Genomic DNA, 24,094 nt, shown 5'->3' with positions numbered 1-24,094 from the left:
AATATTGAAAAACATTTAAGAAAATGTACAATGTGTGATTCTAATAGTATTGGGGATGAATGTCATTATATTTTAGAATGTACACATTTTGTAAACGACAGAAAAATGTTTTTACCCAAGAGATATTATGAAAACCCAAATATTATAAAATTTAACGAGCTCATGAATACTTTTAATGTAGAAAAACTAAAAAAACTTGTCAATATTTATTAAGAAAATTTTCAAAGTCTGTTCTTCCAGAAACCAACTTTAACAACCTATTGTATTGTGATTTTAACCTTTTTTGTCATTATTACTTCTACTGTACATATGATCCTTGACTGTATTCGTGTACATTTGTATATACTGATTTTGAACCTCAAATACCAGTGAACTGGTCTTGAGCGAATAAAGAATTGAAAACTGAAATTTTGAAATTCCTTCATGATCCTGAGGCCAGGTCTTAGATACGACCTTGTCTGATCAATATTGATTAAGGAACCCACATTACATCTGTTATTGCATGGCTAAGTAATTCTCCATCCTATTTACTGCAACAGGTATATATACCATTAGTTTGTGGCTCATAAAACATGTATAGGTGATGCATCACTGGACGGTGAAATTACTCGTGACGAATGGAAAAAAAATTTCTTGGTGAATGAAGAGAATTCGAGGAAGACCTAAATACTCATCTTTATCCATTATATTATATATCTCTTTATAGAGTAAAAATAAACAGTCCCACCCGCTTTTGAATGTGAAGTAAAACCCAAATAATTGGCTTAGATTCGCCGGTGTAAACATTTTTTTATTATTTATTTTATTTTTTTTTGGAAATGGGAAATGATCGTGAAGTCTTGTAAGTCAATACAAAATCGATGACAAGCTATTGACTGACATCTGACTCCGCATATTTTGTTTTTCTTTTGATCAATAAAATAATAACAGTTAAATTGGTTAATAAGATTAACATAATTAATTATACAGCAATCAAGAAGCCTTAATTAATAAGAGACTCGAGTGCGTGTGTATAGGTGTGTACGTGTGTGTACAAAGTTGGCCCGGGATACCCGTTATAGTTAAATCGCCCTCGGTCATGCGGACCTGTTTTTTCACGTCTGTCTAAAAATCCAAAACAAGCACCATAGCTTTGGCATTTAAACTATGGATATACCGGGTGGTTTTTGGAATTACCATGGACGTTTCTCTTCATTGTGCCATAGATAATCATCGGACGTAAGAAACTTTGTTGTTCGTCACTGGAGGTATAGTATATACTTCTGTTAATGACGTAAGTACATTTCAAATAGTTGTAAATCACAACAGGGGGCAATCAAACTTTTATGTATATTTACGCATGTTTATATACCTCTTTACTACTCTAGATTATGAAATAAATGACGCATTTGTCTTTATTGTTCTATTAAATCGGTTAAGACGTGGAATATAAGTATCTAGCCATTGTTTTGATGTTGAAACTGTATGTTTATGGAATTGGTACATTGAAAAATCAGACGTCAGAGGCGGATGAAAGAATTAAATGATCGACTTTAGCATAGCCGATAAATTATTAGTTGTGCATGTCATTCGGGTTTATTGATTACTCTAGAGTTCGAATGCATTACATGCATGGTGCTTCTTAGTTCAATCATGTTTATGAAAGCAAACAAACCAAAGTACCATAGTTATTTCAAGTTATCATTTTTACCCCGAACTTTTCATACTGTGTTTAATGTCGTTAACAAAAAAAAATAGTTCAAGAAAATAAACCGAATTAAAGTATTTCAAAATAATAATTCCTGACTTTGGGGTGTCTTTGTTGTTTGATTTTCTATCGGCGGTGGCGTTTTAAATGTTCACAATGAGTGAAATCGAATAAAATCGAACTGATAACGCACGACCGGGTTACATAAATTCACACACCACTTATGGTATACACTGCCGCATTTATCAATATTTTTTGTGATGGGTAAAAGCAAAGTAATTTTTTCATATTGATTTATTTTTCATACATATTAATTTAAAAACTAGTAACTCTAAGAAAAAAACGGACGAATTTTAAATAAAAACATTTGCAGCAACGCTTATATTGGCCTCTGTTGATATTATGCATGTATTTTATTTGAAATAGGTCGTCATGACTTTTATTTTTGGGGTTTTATTTTGTCCCTGAACGTTGGTATAAGGACACAGAGGTTTTACTTGACCTACATATAAGAATTTCTGAAACAAATTTAAATCCTGGAACATGAATTAAAATCGTCAAATCCGCGATCGCTCATAATACGACAAGTACATGTGCAGTATATGAAAGCGACAATTTGTACAGGCCTAACATACCGTATTTACACGTGGTAGATATATACTAATTGTACCGGACAAAGTAAATATAGGACAGACTGAATAGATACGTTTCACGGTCCACATCATAAATTCGTGGTTTTTCATGTGGAACCGAACTGGAATCTATGACGTCATATCGATGAAGGAAAAACCCTCTAGTTGTGAATTCATGCAGAAATAAGAATATACGGATCATTTTTGACAAGCAAATGCACATGTATATATGATGTACGAAATGGAGGTAAAAGGTCCCAAACAATCCATTTCAGGGATTGAAGTTCTAGTACAGGACACGGAGGTGAGAGATGCAGGGGTAGAGAACGAGGAGGGACGCACTGGGGCTGACAGGTAGACCAGTATATAAATTTAATCATAAATATTATTTATTTACAAACCATAAACGGGTCATACGTGGACATGCAAAACTGACTACGATGCGGGGAAATCTAATGTGACAGATATATATACTTCATAGTACGTTTCTGGTTCATGTAACTTGACAAATGTTGAGACAGGTATAAAACTTCGAGTGAAAGGGCCGAATTTAGAGTACATTGTATATTTAATGAGGGCGAGTGTCGAGTTTTATGCCCGTCTCAAGACCCCATTTCAAGTTTATTTTAATTTCAATCAAATCACGGTCCTCAAATGTCTTGCCTATTTATAAGACAACCCCTAAAAAAATCTCACAAAAAAAAAAAAATAAATACGGAAAAAATAAGAAATGAAAAAAAATCTTACTGCTTGCCCAAGAAAACCCGTAAAGAAGAAATACGAATACACCACAGGCATCTGATGTTTTTAAAAATTTTATTAAGAGAAAAAACTTTATAGCGTCAGGTACTTGAGATGTACACCAACAAAGCTGCATAATTTTATGTTGTCGGGAAAATTATTCTTTTTTGTTTCACAAAGTAGATTCCACAGCATCTACTTAAGCATCTCACCAAGTTACATTTTAAGTAATCCTTTTTTTATATACAAGGCTATCATATACAATGTAGTATATTCAAATAAAACTACAACTAAGTAGTGCACAGAAGACATACTCGTCAGGCTCATGTATTGCTGCACAAGATAGAACGCCAATTTTTACCTCTTCCGAATATGTTGTACAATTTATTATTTTGAAAATTGGCAACCGGTCGGGACTTTTTCTTGGGTTTTGGAGTTGCATTCCTTTTAATGTTTTCATCAGTGGACATAGGGCAACATTTCATTTCTGTGTCACTAGATCTTTTATAATGATTATATTGTCCTCCATTGCGCCGTCACTGGCAGTTGATCAACTTATTCTTATCTTTAAGCCCCACCCTCACTTTAACAATACGTGCTTCCGTAACCCGACTCGTGTGTATCAACATCTATTTCAGCCGTTCTTAGTGTATACATGTACATATATAGTTTAAATGAACTCAGGTAGTAAAGTTTGATGTATATAAACCATATAAGTAGTAAATAAACAAGTCTCTTCAGCAATTAACTCGTAGCAATATAAGGAAGTTCGTACGACCGATTTCATAAAATGACGTGTAAATGTATAGGATCCGAGTATTCAACGAAATGCCTGTTTGCTTACACATTCATATACGATACAGCTGATGATTTTAGCCGAGCATGTAAATTCAAAAGGTTTGCATAAGTAGCGACAAGGAGAAAACTGTCTCCATGAGATACTAGTATATAACTAAATTGCTTTACATGTTCATGTGTGACGATCGATTACGACTTTAAAGAGTTTTAAGAAATAGGTCTACAGGTCACAAAGCTCTTTTACCCCCCCCCCCCCCCCAAAAAAAAAGAAATAAAGAAAGAAAAAAGAAAAAAACATATTAGACAATGCATGGCGGATCAAGCCTTTATAGAAGTGGGAATGGGAGTAGGCAGAGATTTCTGCAATGCGAAAGTCGAATATATCTGAAAAAATACACTTTGAAAAACAATTTCCACTGCCACACAAAAACAAGGATAGTTAATGTATTAAACCTCGAAAATGAAGATGTATAGAGTGTTTAATAATAAAAGCAATAAAACATTTAAAAAGATACATAAACAGGTAAATGAAAAAATGTATGTATAATACTGTAGGACAAGCTGCTTGAGATTTTGTTAATAATTGATCTAAATTAAAGCTAAATAGACTGATTTGAAATAAAGTAAATGCAAAGCTATTGAATTCTTACAACTTTTTGTCATAATGTTATTTTTGTATTTGGATCCACGTCATAGTGGACATCTAGTATATATCAATACGAGGGGAAACACCTTGAAAGAAAAGAGCCGTATCTTTAAAATTACTAATATCAAGTTAACAACATGGAGGATTATTTTTATCTACACTTATCGATAACATTAATGATACGTTATAATTTATACTCAGCTTTGAATATCACGAGAAGATATATTAATTAAAATTTTAACTATATAAGATACAGATGTTTTGTACAAGGTGACAATTACATATCAGGCACGTAACATCGTTTTTGAAAAGGGGGCGGGGGCAGACTCATCCGAAAAATCTTGACAAGCAAAAAAAAAAAGGGAAAAGGTTACTTTCCAAAATCCTGAAAACCCTAAGCCGGGGGGGGGGGGGGGGGGGAGGGGGGGGGGGAGGGGGGGGGGGGGGAGAGAAAAGTTACTTTTAACTTCAGTGAACTTATTTTCAATTCAAATTTTAACATGGTCCCATAAAAGTGTGGGGGGGGGGGTCCTCCATCTTAATCCAATTTTTTGTATGTAAATTTAAGAAAAATCTTTGCTGCCCAAAAAAGTGGATGCTGTATATAATATGATTAATTTTGCATTATTCAGAGTCTACTCCTCCCTTTGATATAGATTTAAAATAATACAGGGAAAAGTGTAATGAATATTTACACGTATGTTCATGTTTTGCTTTTAGCGCTTAACATTTTTTGTAGTACCATTAGAATGAAGGATATTTCTAATTGCACACTAATCCAATAATTACACCTACTAACGCTCTCAATATTCATCACCGTTTGTTTCTTTGATAACCAGAAATATTACGAATTTTGTAATCAAAAATATATTTTTTTTTTCATTTTAGGATGACGGAAATACCAGCGTATCTACTGAAGCGTCCTCGCCGTCTTCTTCAGGCGGATCACAGTACCGAACTAAGTCTCGCCAACGAGAGTTCAGCTGGCGGAAGTACCGAAGATGGCGATTTCAAACGACTCAGAAAAATTCGAGAGGTAATAAAAACACGAACTGATGAAAAAATACATCGATTTTATTAATTTTAACTAATTCTGAATGCATGGTGTAAATGCGTGAATTGAATGAATACATCACATATACATATGCACACTATTTGAATGAATGCATGTTGCAGATTCGACGGAAGGAGAGAGAAATGGCACAAAAAGAAAATGAAGAAATCCTGCCAAAGCTCGTGAAAGCAGAAGTTCGACAGAACAAATTATCCACAAACTCAAAACCTAGACCAATTAGCGCAAGCAGAAGTAAGCAATTCGACGAACTTCGACAAAAGCTTTTCAAGTCTGTCCTCGAGGACGATGACAAAGCTACAATCCAATGTATAGAGACCGTCAATGCCAAAATTCCATTCTCTGATGCTGTTATGACAAATCCAAAAACTAACGAGAACGTGCTGAATTACGCCTTGTCCAATAATCTATTCGAGAAGGCCAGTCTTCTCATCGAAAAAGGCGACGAAACATTGCTTCAGCATGCATTTTCCGTTGGTTCTACGACCAAAACAGCTCTCCTTCAAGTAACGGAGTTCAATAAAATTGACCTAGCAGAGAAGATCCTAAGTCGTCTGAAGGATGTAAAGAAAGCAATGACGGCAACAACGAAAATAGAAATGAGCGACCAGCGGCCGCGGGAATTTGCCTGTCTTCATCTAGCGGCTTACCATGGCTTCACAGATCTGGTAAGACTTTACTTAAAGTTTGGAGAACCGTACGGAATCTCGGTCGACTTTCTCAACAAGAAAAAAGACACGGCGTTGTTGTGGGCAACAAAGTGTGGACACGTGGACACAGTGCAATTTTTGCTGTCATTGGGTGCAGATCCAAACAAAGGGAACGACAAAGGATCAACAGCGTTCTATTGGGCTATCCGGTACGAGCATACGGATATAGTTCGTCTGCTTTTAAAAAACACTCAAACGAAGGTCGATATCAACAAAGAACGAAAACTAGGACTCGTAGCCCCGATTGTTCTTGCGTCAGCTTACGGGAACTATGAAATAGTTAAATTGCTTCTGAAGCACGGCGCTAATCCAAATCACGTGATTCCGGGAGGCCAGACTCCACTTCATCACGCATGTAAAGAGGGACATGCGAAAGTAGTCAGAAAACTCCTGGAATTCAAAGCAGACTTCACCGCCCACGACGAAAAGGGGGACACCGCTCTTTTGCTCGCAGGACGATTCGGCCATGCAGATATCGTGCGTATTCTTTTAAACCTTGGCGATGACCCTACACACAAGAACAATTTAGGCCACGACTTGTGGTTCTATGCAATTAATAGTAACGATTTATCTTTATTGAAAACCCTTTTGGAATACGGCGCTGCTCCATCTGAACGGGAATTCCAAGTATCTACTGATATTTCCGGGCGTCCACATTTTTTCACTGCTGCAGGCCACGGTCACATCGAGAAGATAAAATACTTGTTTAAAGCTGGACATGACCCAAACGATCGCGATAGCAACGGGAACACTTTCCTTCATTACGCGACTTCATTTAACCAAAGCGAGGTTATTCGAGAATTTCACAAATATGTGTCCGTAGATACACAGAACGACAGGGGAGAAACCTGTCTACATATCTCGGTTAATGCTGGTTTTGTCCAGTGTACCCGAACTCTACTCGAGGTCAACGCCAGCACGAACATCCCAAACAAACGCGGTGAAAACATTTTGCACATAGCTGCGATGTCAAAACACACAACGCCTGAGATCGCCAAAATGATAGTAGATCATACCATCAAAACCCACGATTGGGAAAGTTTGAACGCCATGGACAATTTTGGAAACAATGCTCTGCATATTGCTGCGAAGTTTGCTGTGCCAGATGTTCTTTGGGAGTTTCGGTACCTTAGATTCAAGGATCTCGACGAAGATGGAAACACTCCTTTGCACGAAGCAGTGCGAAGTGAAGAAGACTCGGAGGGTCTTGAAACTATGTTGGACATTTTCGAAGTAATGAATCGCGACGGTAATGTCAATCAGCTAAATAATAAAAAAGAGACCGTGCTGCATTTAGCTGCATTGGAGGGATACCACAACACCATCAGACGTCTAGTATACCTGAAAGCTGATTTGGAAGCTACAGATTCAAAGGGAAACACCGTTCTTCACAAACTAGTCATGAAAATGGCAAGTGACCCAAATAACACTAGTCGCTACTTGAGGTCTTTCGAGGTAATTGTAGAACAAAGTACTCTATGGTGGAGCGTTAAGAAAAATTTGAAACTCCATGATCTAGGCAAAACTGTGACTGACCGTTTGCACCGTCAGGCAATGGTTTATCTAATGACGACGTTAAAGAACAACATGAACCTGTCTCCTCTTACCTTAGCATGCAAATTAGGAGTCTTCGAAGTACTCTCTAGATACCTGATGATGAAAAACGTCACATTTTTCAGAGAAGAGGATAACGTCTTGATGGACGTTACGAATATCATGCCAATGTCATCAGTAGATCTTTCCGCAAAATATTTTACGGGTAACTCTTCCAGCAAGGTCAAAACCGAATTGTCTATGTTGGAAATTCTTTTGCATGGCGTTAACAAGGAGAGAGCCTCACGGATTCTGGATATTCCACCAATGAAAGAGATCGAAAAAATATACAATGTGATAAATGCAGTAACTTTCACAGTATTAATCCTTCTCCACATTACGTACATGGGACTTTTCAGCTACGCAGGGATAGAAATATCGAAAGAGTTTCGCCATAATCCTATCAACATAACGACCAGTTCCTCCGTGTACGTACTTGCGTACATTGTAGTTCCGATGGAACCACTAATTTTTCTCCTGTACTTTATTATGTCGGTAATCGATTTGATAAAACGTCGGGATTTCACCAACCCGGTGTTGCAGTTCCTTCCTTTCTTGTTCTACCTGGTATTCTCCGGCTTGGTTATAGCATGGTTGGTGCTCATCACAATACAAGAGCGGTATCAGGACTATGTCCTAGCCATCTGCCTTTGTCTTGGCTGGACGTATACTATCACTTTTACTCGCGGGTTCAAAGCCATCAACTACTTTTGGAGAATGATTCTCAACATGATTGTGAGCGATGTACGTCGCTTCTTCATTGTCTACATTTGCGTGCTACTGGCGTTTGCGTTCACACTGCACACTTTATTTCAAATATCTTACACCATTGCTGAGACGTATCCCACAATGGCTGACACGATATTCTTGGTTTTCAATATCATGGTGGGGATGGGAGAACTATTCGATGACAATTTTGAATTAGGTATGAGCACCGCTGGCAGAACTGCTTGGTTTGCTAAGGTAGTATATGTGATTTACTTGATTTTAGCTACCATTGTGCTACTCAACATGCTCATTGCCATGATGAATGACTCGTACTCACAAACACTCGCTGTCCAGAAATACCACTGGCGAGTGGACTCCGTGCAGATAGGAGTAGGTATAGAGCGACTTTTGCCGTGGCTACCGAAAATGTTTTCCAAAATCCAACATCGAAAAATTCCCGGGGAAGACGAAAAGTACGAGGTTCAAAAGTATTATTTAATACTCACGCAAACGGAATTTGAATCAAAATACAGCCAAATGGCAGAGCCAATCGATGTACAAATCAAAGACAAAATGAAAGAAGATTTGGTAGAAATCAATAGCAGAATGACGGAAACTGAACAACAGCTTAAAACAATCGGAAACAAGCTGGATCAGCTCGTGTCATTTGTACAGAAAGGTCAAAATACTGACCCTTCCTCTACTACCACGCCAGTCGAGGATATTAGTAAACTGTGATATTTTTTACCTGTATTTTATTTATTTTATTCAATGCTATGTTAATATTTGGTATTACTGCATATAGCTATATGCACGTCGTTGAATATTTACCGGTATGTCATTGCAAAGGTTGCATTTTTGCACCCGTCTTACGTGAACTTTCTACACAATCCATGCATGTAAAAGGTAAAATTAAATCGGGTCCCACCTGAAGGATTTGAATAACCCATTAGAAGAAGGCAATTCTGAATGTAAAAAGTGTTTCCTGTTTTATGGAATACCGTATATTGTTGGCATCTCTTAAAATCGTGCAGAAGTTTTCTTTTCATTAGAATTTGAGGAAGTATATTTCCTTAAAGAATAGGGAATTTTTCCTGTATGTTTTACTATCGGCATTAAAATCCTTTATTCGACTATTGGTAATATAAATTTGAATTCAAACTGGAAAATATTTAATTCAGATAGCAGTTTTTAGTATCCTACAAGAAAATCTAAATACTGTAGTCTGTCCCAATATATTCATGCCGCACATTTTGACGAATTTTAATAAAAAATACACGTACCGGTGAAAGAAGCAACCCCACCCCATAGCGTATCGTATGTAGAGGCGCGGATTTACATGTACAGGTCTGATTTTAATAAGATTGCAATTTAAGGATTTATTGTGATTGATAATGTCTTCCTTCAAATACTTTTTAAAAATATATTTTGTATTTTTTGTTTGACAGTCTGAGAGTAATTAAAATAATAAAATAACACATTTTTTCGTTTCAAATCTTTTCCTAGTTGTGCATGGTTTTTAATGCTGATTGCATGAAGTTTGAAAACTAAATATTACCACATAATTTATTGATGTTGAACCAGAATAAATATTTCTTATAGACACAGTGTATTTAGCACATATTTCTCAGTATTTCATTTGTCTCCATGACAGAACGAAGAACTTGTAATACTCGGGATTGATATTTATCAACATATTAATTTTTCTACCTCTTTATCACAATCATAATAAATTATATTGAAATGATTTAAATATTTATGTGACAATTACTTTGGGCTATTTTTTTGATTCCGTCTCGGTAATCTGTACCAACAAGTTAAAAGAAAGACAAAAATAAGAAAATTTTTATTGAAACAACTTTATATATCCCAAATACAATGTGGATAAAATTAACCAGTATTTAATAACAATAATTTTATAAAGTTCTCATTTATAAAATATTTTTCAGAAAACAAATAAAAAAATAACAAAATGCCAAAAATTACTACAATGTAGTTATATCAAATTTTAAGAATGAAAATATTTGAGCAGGTATGCAAGATTTTCTTCGCAAAATGCAGTTTTTATAGATTTCATAAAGCTATAATTTATAATCCGTAACAAGTTGAGGAATGTCTTGTTTTATAAAACTGACCATCAAATATCGCACAACAAGAGTCAACATATTTTAAATCTTTGATGAAATAAAGCCAGATATAAACTAAGAAAACACTCTAATGGATATACATTGTAATTTATTGTATGTGGTAGGAAAGTATTGAGTTTGAAAACTTCATAATTTTTTTATCTGGTATAAAAAGTAAACAGAAACTGTAGAACACTGAATGTATCTATATGTATCTTGAAAATCCTCAAAACTGGGACTAAGACTTTCTTACGAATAAACTCTTGTATTTCATACCAATAATTGGTGTGAAAGTAAAATTTTGAATTTTAACTCTTATTAAAAAATGTGTGCCACTTAGATGCAATATAATTTAGGTATTTACGTAAATATCATAATAAACAACATTGACATCTGGAGATTATCGACAGGAAAGGTGAAGTATTTATGCCTTTGGTTTATACCCTGGAAAGTTTTGCAAGTCGATATTGTCAGGAACTATATGATTTATGTTTAGGAGGTCTATTCTGACTTCCTCTGACGTGACCGTAGTCACCACCGGTACTTCAGATTCCGCAGTGCATTCTGGATTTTGATTTGTACATTTTTGACCATATAATCGGGAAAGTTTCTTTTTTGGAGGTGGCGGATCTTTGATTATTATCGGTTGGTCTTCATTCTCCGAGACTTCCTCGGTGTGATTCTTAGTGTCACAGAGCCCAGTATCTGCACTGTCCACAGATGCACTTCTCTGTCGTTTCGGACCTGAAGGATTTTGTTTTACCAGCGATGATTGGTCGTTTAAAGATAACAGTCTGTATGTTACACGCTTTTTGATTCGTTGACTGAGGTCTGATAAATTTCTTTGCATCTTTTTATCGGGAGTTCGTGCATTTGTTGGACTAGTAGGTTCACTACAGTGTTTGTCAGAGAGAATAGAACGAGGGGTTGTTGGCTTAGGAATGATGGGATTTTTTAGACATGACGTCACTTCCGTTTGATTATGCTCTACTGGCATGTTGTTCTGTTGAGAACAGTCTTGGCAATGTTGTAATAACGGTTTTCTGTCTTCTTTATACAAGTCTATGAGTAAATCCAACTTTGACTCAATATCTTCCACCTTTAAGAAAAAAGAGGCATTGTAGTCAATATCATACATGTATATTCATAATGAACTAACCATAGCATACAACAAGTATTTGACACGATAATATTATCAGTCACCAAATATAAGAATAAAAAAGCACATTATTACTTGGCAAGGATGTATAACTTACCTGTTATCACCAAACACGAATCAATGTACTCAACAAAATTTTTTGTATTTACTGTGTACAAAAGGATACCATACTGGAAACTCTTTTTATCGTTTAGAAGATGCGAAATGATTGTACGTAATACATCTTGTCATTCATTACCGATCTTTCCACTTTCACTATCCTTGATGCCAGACTCTGTTTGGAGTCGTAGACGTCTTTCCTTTTACTTCCAACTTTTCCAAGGATGACGTCAAGTCTGGTACAAAAAGAACAGCCATTACTACATATACATTTTAAAACCTATGATCACAGGCTTTACTAGTTTTTATATCAAATTACAAAACTCTAATTCATACCAACCTTTGTTGAAGGCTTTTGATTCTTCCCAGCATATCCACGTGACCTGCTGAATATTGTTCAATGACGTCCTTGACGTCATAAGGTCGCAGAGCTTCCTTAAATTTTCTTCTGGCAACAAAGTATCTTATTTTTCTCAAGGACCTAATAGCTGTTTTGTGAGTTTCAGTTAATTGAACCATTTTTGGAGAAACATCAAAGTCATCTGTGAAAGAAAATTTATCAATTGATAAGATTATTTCATATTTTTAAATTTAAAAAAAAGAGTTACAGGAAAATATACAAATGAGAGTGGTTTAAGAAATTAAAATGATTTTCTGATTTTAGTATTTAAGAATATAAATAACAAATGACGCATTGTAAGACAGCATAATAACTTAACAGATATGATTTAAATATATATCACATGAAATGTAAGAAACAGATAAATGAATTGAAACAATTGAAAAATATATTAGTAAGAATATACACTAGTTAAACAACGTTTATAAGTTAACACTAGAATGACAAAAATAGAGCAATAGATCATTGTTAAGCTATGAATTTGAAATTGAAACAACAATTTTAAGTTATTATTTCATAACACGCCATGCACAGTTTGGTGTGCTTTCCTTAAGGAATTAATTTGATCTCCTAGCATACTTGATTCTGTAAATGTCAACAAACTCAGAATTGACCTAAATGTGTATTTATTTTCAGAGAAAGAAGCGGTAGCTCCAAAGTCGTCCACTTGATTTTTTTTGACCGGGAGTTACACACCTGCAACTGTTTTTCAGAGGAGAGTTATAAAATATGTTTCCTACCTTCATACGGGTCTCTGTAGGACAGAGATGGCGAGGAACTCTCCTTCCTGATCGGGAGATGGTCAACTTTATGATCAGCTATTCCCGTGGCCAAGCTTAAATGACTCCTTAAAAAAGATTTTGTAAAGATTTTAAATCTGAATGAAAATATGACTTTTATGGAATTAAAGACACCCGGTTTGGTTATGTGATGAAGTCATTATCTCGAAAATATTTGACCGATACACATTTTTATTACATTTCAGATTCTTTATATGCATCTATTATGTGAATATTAATAAAATGTCTTTTAGCAAGAGAACATTGGGAAGAGATCACTCCTGGCCAACTTCGCTAAATATTCATTGATAATGAAAATATGGCACAGCATTTATAAAATACAGTGTACATATCTTTGCTGTGTAATAAAAAATTACTTTATAGGTACTGGTAAATCTATCATTAAAAAGAAATGTCTTCACACACGAATCTTTTTGAGAGAGAAGGGGGCAAACAAGAGACCGAGAAGTCAAGTCGTGATCTTTTCCATATGAACAGCGAATCTGGCAAATAATTTAATTTCTCTAATTGGCATGCGATTTGTGTTCAGATGCAAACTATATAGAATAAAGTGCTTTCAAATCAGTATAAAAAGGCGCCTAATATATATACAAAGAGTGAATGATATCAAACACGATTGAAAATATGCTCGACTGGAAATTCGAGATCTTACAAACTAACATGCCAAAATACGATACACGGATGGCTATAGAACGGAACATGGACCCACTACTTTTGGCAAACAAAATACCATGGATATAGATATATATAATCTAAATGGAGTACAGGTATATATATGAACAGCTAGCTAGGACTTTTACAAAAACACTGAAAGTGTATTCAGTTTCTTACCATGTTCGATTAACTAAGCTAAAAATACAGGAATAGAGAAATCAATTGTCATGTGATAAATCAGTCAAATCAAAATTACCATGCATTTTTTTTTTGGTGAAAAAAATCTTTTTGTTTTTATGGATTTGTTTAATTGAAATTACATATAGGACCACATCTTTGAGTGTTTTCACTTTAAGCATGGTAGCGCGTTGTGAAATATAAACATAGATAAATGTAAAAAACCAGCAGGTGCGCTGAAATAACCTTGAGTACAAAATAGCGAGTTTTAGTGTACAAATATATTACCTTATACACATTGCTACAACGGACGTGTTACTTTCACTACAAGAAAAAGCCCGAAATGGTTATTTTTCCCCTACTTTTAATCTTTAAAACAATTTGTCTACTTTAAAACCCTTAACAGTCTTTTTTTCGCGTAAGCGATGACGTCATATTGGGGATTGTTTATAATTAATTCATATATAACGAAATTTTTTAAATTTTTTTTATATTAAAACAGTTTTTACATTTACAAAAAACTATAGTACTTTTTAACACTATTTTAACACTGTCCACTTTAACGCAGAAACTTTTTAGGTAACGTGCACAGAACTTGTCTGTTTGGGACGTGAATTCTTGATCTACACCATTAGTGTATTTATAAAGACCTGCGAGTGTGAACAATGTGGCATGTGCCCCAAACGTGCTTATTGCAAATATTGACAACTTTTATTTTGATAATTGGTGTTACTACCGATACATTCCAGACCCTTTCACGATAACCGCGGAACTGCTCTCTTGCAGGGCAAAATGATATACTTTGTCGAAGTTTTAGCTGGTAGATAATTAAATGACGCAAAAGATGCAAAAGAGCAGTACTGCAGTTGCTGTGAAAAGGTCTTTAATAATCCGTGAACATGATTTGTGTGTGTGTTTTTATACGGTCACTCTTACCCTGCTTGTCTGTACTGTTTCCTTCTATACACAGCCAATTTGTCATAAAAATACACCAGTTTTGCATACAAATGTAGTTAAAATTTGGAGAGTGAACAGCTTAAAAAATCACTTTGATTTTGATGAAGTTTTCATAATTATTTTAATGTATTTTCTACAAAAAAAATATTTCTTTCTCTTTGATTTTTCAATTCTGACATTGATTATTGCCCTTTGTCAGAAGACTTGAGAGCAATTACAGGCAGTTTATATGTAATCGATAAAAAAAAATCCTTGAAATGCGAATTACTAGTATTTGAATTATATGCTTAAGGTTTTCTAAAGTATGACTGCATAAACATTTTGTAAGTTAATAGTTTGATGTCAGACACATTGCATTAATGGGGAGCTATACAATGACTTCATCCTTCTGGGTTTTAATAATTACTTTTATATACCAATAAATTTAGGAATTCGTTTATTTTTTTTTACTTTGAAAAGTTGTTTCAATGTGGAAATTTATATCCGGTCCATATCTTGATCATGACAGACACAATCCAACGTAAGCATGCAAGGCAGCTAAGTCTAACACCCTTCACCTCAATCACAAAGTGAGATAACATCGAGGAATATTTTTACATTAACAATCTATCTGGGCGTTGTGAACAAAGTCATATTGATATTCAACATAAATACTAATACCATCTTATTACTTTTGATCAATAATCTCCTACATGTACAAATGTATATCAAGTTTACCTTCGCATGTCATTTATACTAGTATACTATTCGCTGAACTGGTGTTTGGGCGTAAACTGCGCCAAATTGTCATTTGAATTATTAAAAATAGTAACAAAGTCACCAATGACACACCTGTTAATGGCCAGATTTCCCTCCTCATGGACTTCCGGTCCGTTGGCTCGTCTGCTATGGTCCTTCCGGGGCAGGAGCGGGGAGTGAGGGTTATTGGACACACTTGAATGGTTACTAGAACACGACCGGTCCCTGCGCCGCGTGGAGAAGCGACTCACGAAAGAGGCGTTCGTTTTGAATGGCCGATCCCTGCAATAGTTGTCAATTTCAAGTGAATTCAATTCAATATTCAAGTCTCGAGACAGTGATTGGTAAGTTGAAAAGAAAAACTGCAGCGCAATTAAAATAATTTCATGGTGAGACAAAGTACAATGGTGGTCATTAGAAATAATGAGAACAGAAAGCAAGATATTTTCAAATTCTATTTCTATTTTTAACCTCATTAAAATCGTGTTGATAACTGACACGCATCGATAATTGGAATAGACCGTCTGATAATGACATATCCAGTTATATTTGATTTTGTTTCAATTACAACACAGTCTCTCTTTTCGGTGAACATTCATAATAATTTGGAACAAGTTCTATTAATATTTTTTTCAATACATATACAAAAAACCAAGTAGTTATAAACTAACAATACATCATTTCTTTAATGATTATGTAATCAAAACGGTAAGAAAGGCTAATCCTTAAACACTTACGTCCTTTAGTCAGTAATTAATAAATCAACATGCGACGTTAAGCTAAACGAAATTAATAAAGTAAAGTTTCCACAAAACCAATGTTAATCAGAGCTAAAACAGGAACAATTGACAGTAGAATTAGACATTAACAGTTAACATTACAGCATAACAAGGCCACAACAAATAATAAGTAATATAGGACCTTAACGAATGATAAGTAATACAGGACCTCAACGAATGATAAGTAACAGAGGACCTCAACGAATGATACGTTATACAGGACCTCAACGAATGTTAAGTAATACAGGACCTCGTCGAATGATACGTTATACAGGACCTCAACGAATGTTAAGTAATACAGGACCTCGACGAATGATAAGTAATATAGGACCTCACCGAATGATACGTTATACAGGACCTCAACGAATGTTAAGTAATACAGGACATCGACGAATGATAAGTAATAGAGGACCTCAACGAATGATACGTTATACAGGACCTCAACGAATGTTAAGTAATACAGGACCTCGACGAATGATACGTTATACAGGACCTCAACGAATGTTAAGTAATACAGGACCTCGACGAATGATAAGTAATACAGGACCTCAACGAATGATACATGTAAGTGATACAGGACCCACTACGATGATAAATAATACAGGACCACAACGATGATAAGTACTACAGAACTCAACGAATGATAAGTAATACAGGACCACAACGAATGATAAGTAATACAGGAACTCAACGAATGATAAGTAATACAGGACCGATATAAACTAAGGTAAATTAAATGATGAAACAGGACCAACGTAATTTAAAAAATAAAGTGAAAAGTTTAACAAGGATTGAAAAATGTAAAGTTCGTTAACGGTCAAACATATAAAAATCAATGTATAAGAAAGCAATTTTTGGCATATAAAACACCTTTAAAAAATGGAAAACAGTTAAAAGTGAATAAACATACGACGTAGGACTTGGACAAGGGATCATGTGGGGTTTCCACGTGGCCACGGACATGGAGTTGGCGTCGGCGGCGTAACAGCGCCACAGACACTGGATAAGCTGAGCGGCTGGCACGCGGCGCCGGATAAGGTGTTTCTGGCGCTGTTGTTGTTGAACCTTCAGCGCAAAACCGGAACCCAATATTCCCTAAAATTTCATGAAAAAAAAATCAACTTAACAGAAACCTAAAATTTATTGAAATTATACAATGAAGCATTTTTTTAAATTTGATAATATTAATAAACGTTTGAATTTTTACATAATTTTAAAACTTGGCTTACTGCGGGAAGGGCAAAGAATGAAATTCCTAAAATGGCAGAAAATGCCGCAATGAGTTTTCCCGCCCAGGTGGTCGGAACTACGTCACCATATCCCACTGTACACAGTGTGATCTGCAACATCAATCATTTAGACTGTTCTCATCAAGTCAGATATAAAACAGAAATGATAATTCATATTCTTTGTTATTAAATTCAGTAGTGCAAGACTTTTGATTAAGAGCACATTGAAAAGCTTTTTGTATTGAGATCGACAGTCACAGGACACCAAAGCCACAAATCAACCACTTACAACCCCCCACCATAGGGCGTCGGCGTAACTCTTGAACTTCGGCCTGGTAGCGTCCTTCTCGGCGAGATAGACCAGGAATGAAAAAAGGAGCAGGCCAAGAAGTCCAATGTACAACGTTGTAAGTAACTCCTGGAGATAGAGAGAGAGGTTTTGTCAATGAAGTCATTTTTACTTGCATACACGTTATCATGTTACAGGGTATAACCTTAATATAAAATAAATGTAAATCGCGTCTAAAATGTAATCATGTAGTGTGTCATGTCATGGTATAAAGTATGCAAATCAATTTTATTTCTAACATTCTACACTTATAAAATTGCTTTATTTTTTATTTTTGGTTTGACCGACTTCCAGATTTTAAGAATTTAAATGATAAACGGCCGGAGAAGCATCATGTCATAAAGTTTTCTAAATAATGATAAAGTATTGTCAACCACACAAGTACCTGTCTATGGGCCCACACCACCGACCCAAGGAGTTTCCAGGATCCGCCACGTCTATCCATTCGGACCATCCGTAGAATTTGGAAGAATCGAAGACCCCTGAGAGTGGAGGCGGCAAACACGGGATTTCCCGCCCCGAGTACGAGCACAAAGACACTGGAAACTATCACAACCATATCTAAAAAAAAAACAACATTATTATCTTTTATAAAAAATTGAGCTAATATATATAATAAATTGTCAATACATAACACACATGGTTTTACATATTGAGGACATTTAGTTATACGTACACTCTAAAATTAATTAAGATGTACATTTAAGTGAAGGTACGTCTGTATTGTTGCTTGCCAGCTTGCTTTTCTGGCATTTACTGTCATTTTTGTTTTTAAAAATCGTTTAAAATATCAAACAGGGATTAGCATTTCACAGACTATAGTACATTTGGCTATTGTAACGACAAGGTGCGATCGTGGCGCATTCAACATGTTATGAGCGAAAAATATAATCCGTTCACATCATTTCATTGGTCTTTTTTTATTTATCATTAGGGAAAGGTGACGCAATACGTGTATTTCTCTCACGACTCCACTCATAATGACAAGGTTGCATATAACGGGTTTCGTGTCGAAACTAACGTCATTATTTTGCGTTAGCTGCAATTTTGTACGTCCGTAGAACAAGATCTTTGTTGTTGTATTTTTATTTTCTTTGCGTTGAAAACGCTGACATTCTACAAAGATTTTCTTTGAAACAGAATACTACTATCTCGTTTGGAATGAGAAAAATTATTTTTTTTGGTTAGATTTTCTACTCGCGCGAAATTTACAAGATGGATTGCTTTTTTGAAGAATGACACAGTCATGTATCTTAAGAACGATAATTTTCATACTCAGTTATCACAACTTTTTGTCACTTGTACGATTTGATGGGCACATACACTGTAACACACGTTGCAAACAAATCACAGAATCTTTATATATATTTTTTTAATTAACCAATTCTTGTGATTTTCGACTCTACGAACTTGGTATAGAAAAATGTAAACACAGAAGAAACAAATCAGAAAAAAACTTAGAAAGAAATCATGTGTAAGTGTTTTTACTGCCCACCAAAATTGGCATGATTCCACGTTATTCGTGTGTATCCCGAGTCTACGATTGCATTTCCCAACAATTTCGACACCGTTTATTATGCACTTTACTTGAATAATGATGAATTAAAGAAAACTGTCTAATAAACACGAAACAACGTCTTCATCAATAAGTAATTAACAGAGAGACCCCACGAAAGTTGATTAAATTCTCATATGTCTTCTTTAAAGTGGCATGAATTGATTCAAGTGAATCCAATATCAGAACTGAATTTGGAACATGACAAGATTGACTTACCAACAATGCATAGAGGGCGCCTCATGAATCTTAACCTTCCGCTCCACGCCTGGTACCTGGACCGACACCCCGCAGCCCAGATCCGCACCCCGAATTCCGCAATCAGCCACACCAACATAATTGGTTCCTGGTTTGAGAAAAAATTTACTGGTTTAAAATGATTTATGCTTTCATCCTCCACAAACAGACTCGTTTACAAAAAAATATACCAAAAATTATGATGATCATAAACTTTATTATTTTATGCTAAATCATTTTAATAATATTTTATGCTAAATCATTGTCACGATTTTGAAAAAAAATTCTATTTTTCTGTTTTTTTTATTTACAATGCTTAAGAAATGCATGATCAAATGTTTGAGAGTCAGTCATCAAGATAAAAGCAAGATACAGAGCTCACAATTCTTTGTTTTGTAAACAAGGCTCGCGTCCTTTTTTTTATACATAAGGTCAATATAAAAGTAAAAAATCTTATTCATTTTAAGCATAAATAAACAGTTCCTAGCGTTTAAACACATACATTTTTTACTTTCAAAATAAATGTAAACAAAAGCTTTGATCATAGTAAAGAATTGTAAGTTCTGTAACTCGTTTATAACTCAACAAATGACACTAAAATTTTTGTTGCATATTATAAATGCCTTACTTAAGCATTGCAAACATTAAAATCAGAAAAATAATTTTTGACCAAAACCGTTACCATGGCCCTTTAAGGATAGCAAATTTCTTTTTGTTTGATCAATTTGTTTTGCCTAAAAGCAAATGAGGATTCGATAACACAGAAATTGGGTTAAAAAAGGATTACACTTACAATATACAAGACGATCTGAGTGATGAATTCTTCGTTGAGTTCCTCGATGGTAGCTAAGACACTTAGGATCAGACATGACAGAATGGCGAGAAACCTGTAGAAATTCAAATATAAATACGACATATAGTATATAACTGTTGCTTACTTTGTTGTTTAAGAAAGTATACCGCTATTGTCAATTTTATTCGACAAAAAAATATGTCATTCAGATTTCATAATGCAAGACTTAATGATAAACTGTTTGAAATTCACATTTACATCAAATTGACACAAACGACAAAATAGAAACCAAAACATTATAACATATGTCAAAAATACTTTGGTTTATTATGAACAAGATGAAATTTCGTAGTGTAACATTTTATATATGTGTTATATGGCATTTTATGGAAAATCCTCCGACAGACATACATGTATAAGCAACGTGGTGTCAGCAAATTATCTAAAAATACACACATGAAGTTACCATATATACGCGAATAAAATATAGAAATATCAAATACTCAACATAAAATACTATAAGTTATTGTATATCAAAGAGTGTGTATTTTTTTTAATACCTATATATATTTACCGTCTATAAAACCAAATGAAAATCTATAGTCCCCCGAGATAGCAACCATTTCCCATTAGTAGCCTTGAGAAATTATTAATGGCAATAGTGGTAATAAGCTTACTCTATCTGAATTCTGATGAATACACAGAAAATGTAAACGGCGGTGTTGAAACAATCTTCTTTGTTTTAGATGAACCAAAATAACAACACGATGAAAAGCGATACTAAACTTACAACGTCGTTTTATTGCACCAATTTCAGAGGATGCACTTATATAGGCTACTAATAAATCTAAATTATTAGATGTATGCAACCATTGGTAAACTAAGAAATCGCGGTAAATATATCTCGCTATATGTTACAGACTACTTTTACACATACCCCAAAAAATCCCGCAATAACCAAGTAACAAAAAAGTCATTGTCTCATGTTTTTGTCTACTTCTATAACGGATAACAACTCCGCAGAAACTTACGACTACTGACAAAAATATGACAATTCGTAATAAAAGATAGAACCATTTAAACAAGACATTGGACTTTCGGTTGGAAGTAGCTATCTATTTCTTGAGTCAAAACAGGTTGGAAATGACGCAGTTTCAAGCGAAATATACACCAATTGCGCCGTCTTAGCTCAAAAGTCAGACAAATCTTGTTGAATTCAAAGAGCCATGGCTAAGTGGCCAGCAATGAAATAGACAGGCCTACGACACATTGCTGTATGACCCAACTACCCAAAGTCCAAGCTCTTGTTAAAATGGTTCTAAAAACAGGTTAGCATCAGAAACCTAAACGACGTCATGTTAAACTTAAGTATCCGAATAACATAGTAAACAAATTTACAATTCAGTGCTGAGACCTTTCTTTCTTGGTAATTCACTACAGTGTATTTTTCATATGTTGTTGTTAAATTACTCGCTAACTACTAATTATTGTTTAAAATGTTTTCTTTTTCTTTTTCGTGCTGTTTTCCCCAAGATTTTTTTCCTTCTGGTTTTTTTTTGGGGGTCTTTTTTTGTCCTTTGGTTAACTATTCTACATCCATACCGAACAAACTAGCAAACTTAATCTCAAAACAAGAATATGATTGTTTGAATGATTAGAAATAACTAGGGTTATTTGTAGTTCATCACATTTCAATTGCCCACAAAGAAGTTCCACAACCCAATATTGCATTTCAGTTTGATCAAAGACGAACGAAAACAAAAGTTACTGGGGCAATTTGTATACTAGCAAAAAAGAAAAAAAAAACAGAAACAAAAACAAAAACAGAAACAAAATCAAATAAAATTGAATAAAATTTTATTTTTGTTCAGAAGATACGAAAATGAATTTTGATTATATAGAGTGAAATACACGTTAAAAGTATCGTAAGAAGAAAACCTCATTGATTATAAAAAGGTCAAAGAGGTCATGATGGTAATCCCACGTGTTACGTCTAATGAAGAACTATTCCACTCTTTTCATGAGAAAGACACATAATTGTTTAATTGTTACGTATACTTGATTAATATTTGATTGGATCTGGTCCCAGAAGTACACATTCGCACACGACACGTTTAATGGTTTAAGGAGATACTGATAATCACTGCGCTGAAAACAGGTGGAATTACGGTCGGTTTCATCCCGATTTTGCTTTTTTCTGCCTGACATTTCAATATAAACACTAAAGCTGTGCATTATCATCCAAAACAAAGCTACTCTTGTACAAGGGACGATTTTGGTAGTAACAATATTTATGAGATAGTTGTTCTTATTTATCAATTTATCTTTTGTCTTTACAACTTGGTTGCAAATTCATGACTGGTTGACTTGTCGCACGGTTTCAGATAAGTTAAATCGAAATTCACATCAAAATACGACGTCTTTAGGCAAAAAACAAATGCCAGATCATCGTGCAATGAGCCCATCTTGGAGTCTCCTCTCTGTAAATGCTAACAACCGATATCAAAGGTTAATCTCCGTCTATGTATCACAATGGCTACATCCGAAGCCGATGGGACAGACATTTTTGCCACTAATGGAACTTCAATCTCCTTCATTTTCTCGATGGCGCTTGTGCAAGAAGTTGTAATTAGTGGAGAGAAAGCTGTTCTTCTAAAAAAACGTTCACTAACTATTCTAATCATTACAGAATAGATGTGACCGATATTCTATATTTTATTCAAAATGACATTCATATTTCATCAGCGCTTACTTGAACAAGCATGTTGGCGAACCGTGTTGCATATTGCTGCATTGAAAAAAATCAATAAGGAATAATTAAGGTCTTCCGTTTCTTTTTCCTTATTAGTTCCGTTTCCAACGGAAGACCCTCTTGTTAAATATTCTACTGATTATTTTTAGGGTCTTCCGTCTTCAGATTTTCAGGGATGATGCCTCGTCATCTGAAATTTGTACAACCGTGACAGTTTTTCAAAATTTACTTCTGGTCGTAAGTTATTGTCGTTAAACGATTTTAAGGTTAATTTTGTCTGCGACGATTCTAAAAAAAATAAACCGAGTAAAGATAGATAGAGACAAGTAATTTTGTCCAGGTCGCTTTTCAAAAGTGCTCCGAGATAGAGACTTGAAAGTTTCTGTGTTTATACATTTATCTTTTTTATTGAGACATAAAGCTTGAATGTACCTTTCGTCATTTCCGGTCCAAACTGGAAGTATTTTAAAATTTTCGAAATTTCAAATGTTTTGAATAAAAGATTATGCAGTTTGTAGTGTTCTTTTTATGCTAAATACGACACTGAAATCACTTTTTAAAATCAAACATAGCACAGCAAAGATATTAGGGTTCAAAAATTGATATTTCCAGAAACTTTGACTCTGCGTTCTTAGGTTTAGAAAATAGTCTTTCTTCAATGTTAAGCTAACTCGTACCAAAAAGAATTCGAAAATGGATACGT

The 24,094-nt window shown here is 34.7% G+C and overlaps 2 protein-coding genes across 9 annotated transcripts in view; one reads left to right on the top strand and one right to left on the bottom strand.

The window, feature by feature from the left end:
• Nucleotides 1-1,061: 1,061 nt before the first annotated feature.
• Nucleotides 1,062-10,065, top strand: LOC128179656 (transient receptor potential cation channel subfamily A member 1-like). 4 transcript variants are annotated; one of them, XM_052847185.1, is made up of 4 exons: nucleotides 1,063-1,247; nucleotides 2,595-2,673; nucleotides 5,393-5,540; nucleotides 5,681-10,065. In XM_052847185.1, the coding sequence occupies exons 3-4, from the start codon at nucleotides 5,394-5,396 to the stop codon at nucleotides 9,323-9,325; spliced, it is 3,792 nt and encodes a 1,263-aa protein (XP_052703145.1). In that variant the 5' UTR covers nucleotides 1,063-1,247; nucleotides 2,595-2,673; nucleotide 5,393; the 3' UTR covers nucleotides 9,326-10,065. The 4 variants fall into 4 exon arrangements, with proteins under 4 accessions (XP_052703137.1, XP_052703145.1, XP_052703142.1 ...); XM_052847182.1 differs by having other exon boundaries at nucleotides 1,063-1,273; XM_052847177.1 differs by lacking the exon at nucleotides 2,595-2,673 and having other exon boundaries at nucleotides 1,062-1,273.
• Nucleotides 10,066-10,443: 378 nt separating this feature from the next.
• LOC128179683 (potassium voltage-gated channel subfamily KQT member 1-like) overlaps nucleotides 10,444-24,094 on the bottom strand; it is a 47,755-nt gene continuing 34,104 nt past the window's right edge. For 3 of the 5 annotated variants that reach the window (XM_052847197.1, XM_052847206.1, XM_052847215.1), the window contains 12 exons: nucleotides 20,640-20,733; nucleotides 19,829-19,955; nucleotides 18,440-18,615; nucleotides 17,995-18,123; nucleotides 17,706-17,816; nucleotides 17,387-17,571; nucleotides 15,791-15,979; nucleotides 14,939-14,962; nucleotides 13,112-13,218; nucleotides 12,312-12,513; nucleotides 12,111-12,207; nucleotides 10,444-11,812 (listed from right to left, as the gene is read on the bottom strand). In XM_052847197.1, the coding sequence (XP_052703157.1) occupies nucleotides 11,138-11,812; nucleotides 12,111-12,207; nucleotides 12,312-12,513; nucleotides 13,112-13,218; nucleotides 14,939-14,962; nucleotides 15,791-15,979; nucleotides 17,387-17,571; nucleotides 17,706-17,816; nucleotides 17,995-18,123; nucleotides 18,440-18,615; nucleotides 19,829-19,955; nucleotides 20,640-20,733 (2,116 nt within the window). In that variant the 3' untranslated portion in view covers nucleotides 10,444-11,137. Of the gene's footprint in view, nucleotides 11,813-12,110; nucleotides 12,208-12,311; nucleotides 12,514-13,111; nucleotides 13,219-14,002; nucleotides 14,021-14,938; nucleotides 14,963-15,790; nucleotides 15,980-17,386; nucleotides 17,572-17,705; nucleotides 17,817-17,994; nucleotides 18,124-18,439; nucleotides 18,616-19,828; nucleotides 19,956-20,639; nucleotides 20,734-24,094 lie in introns of all 5 variants that reach the window. The other 2 variants (XM_052847223.1, XM_052847231.1) reach the window with 2 other exon arrangements.

Source organism: Crassostrea angulata, chromosome 1 (assembly GCF_025612915.1).
Source record: "Crassostrea angulata isolate pt1a10 chromosome 1, ASM2561291v2, whole genome shotgun sequence".
Taxonomy (NCBI): domain Eukaryota; kingdom Metazoa; phylum Mollusca; class Bivalvia; order Ostreida; family Ostreidae; genus Magallana; species Magallana angulata.
The sequence above is the reverse complement of the archived record's forward strand: the minus strand, read 5'-3'. Positions and strand labels throughout refer to the sequence as shown.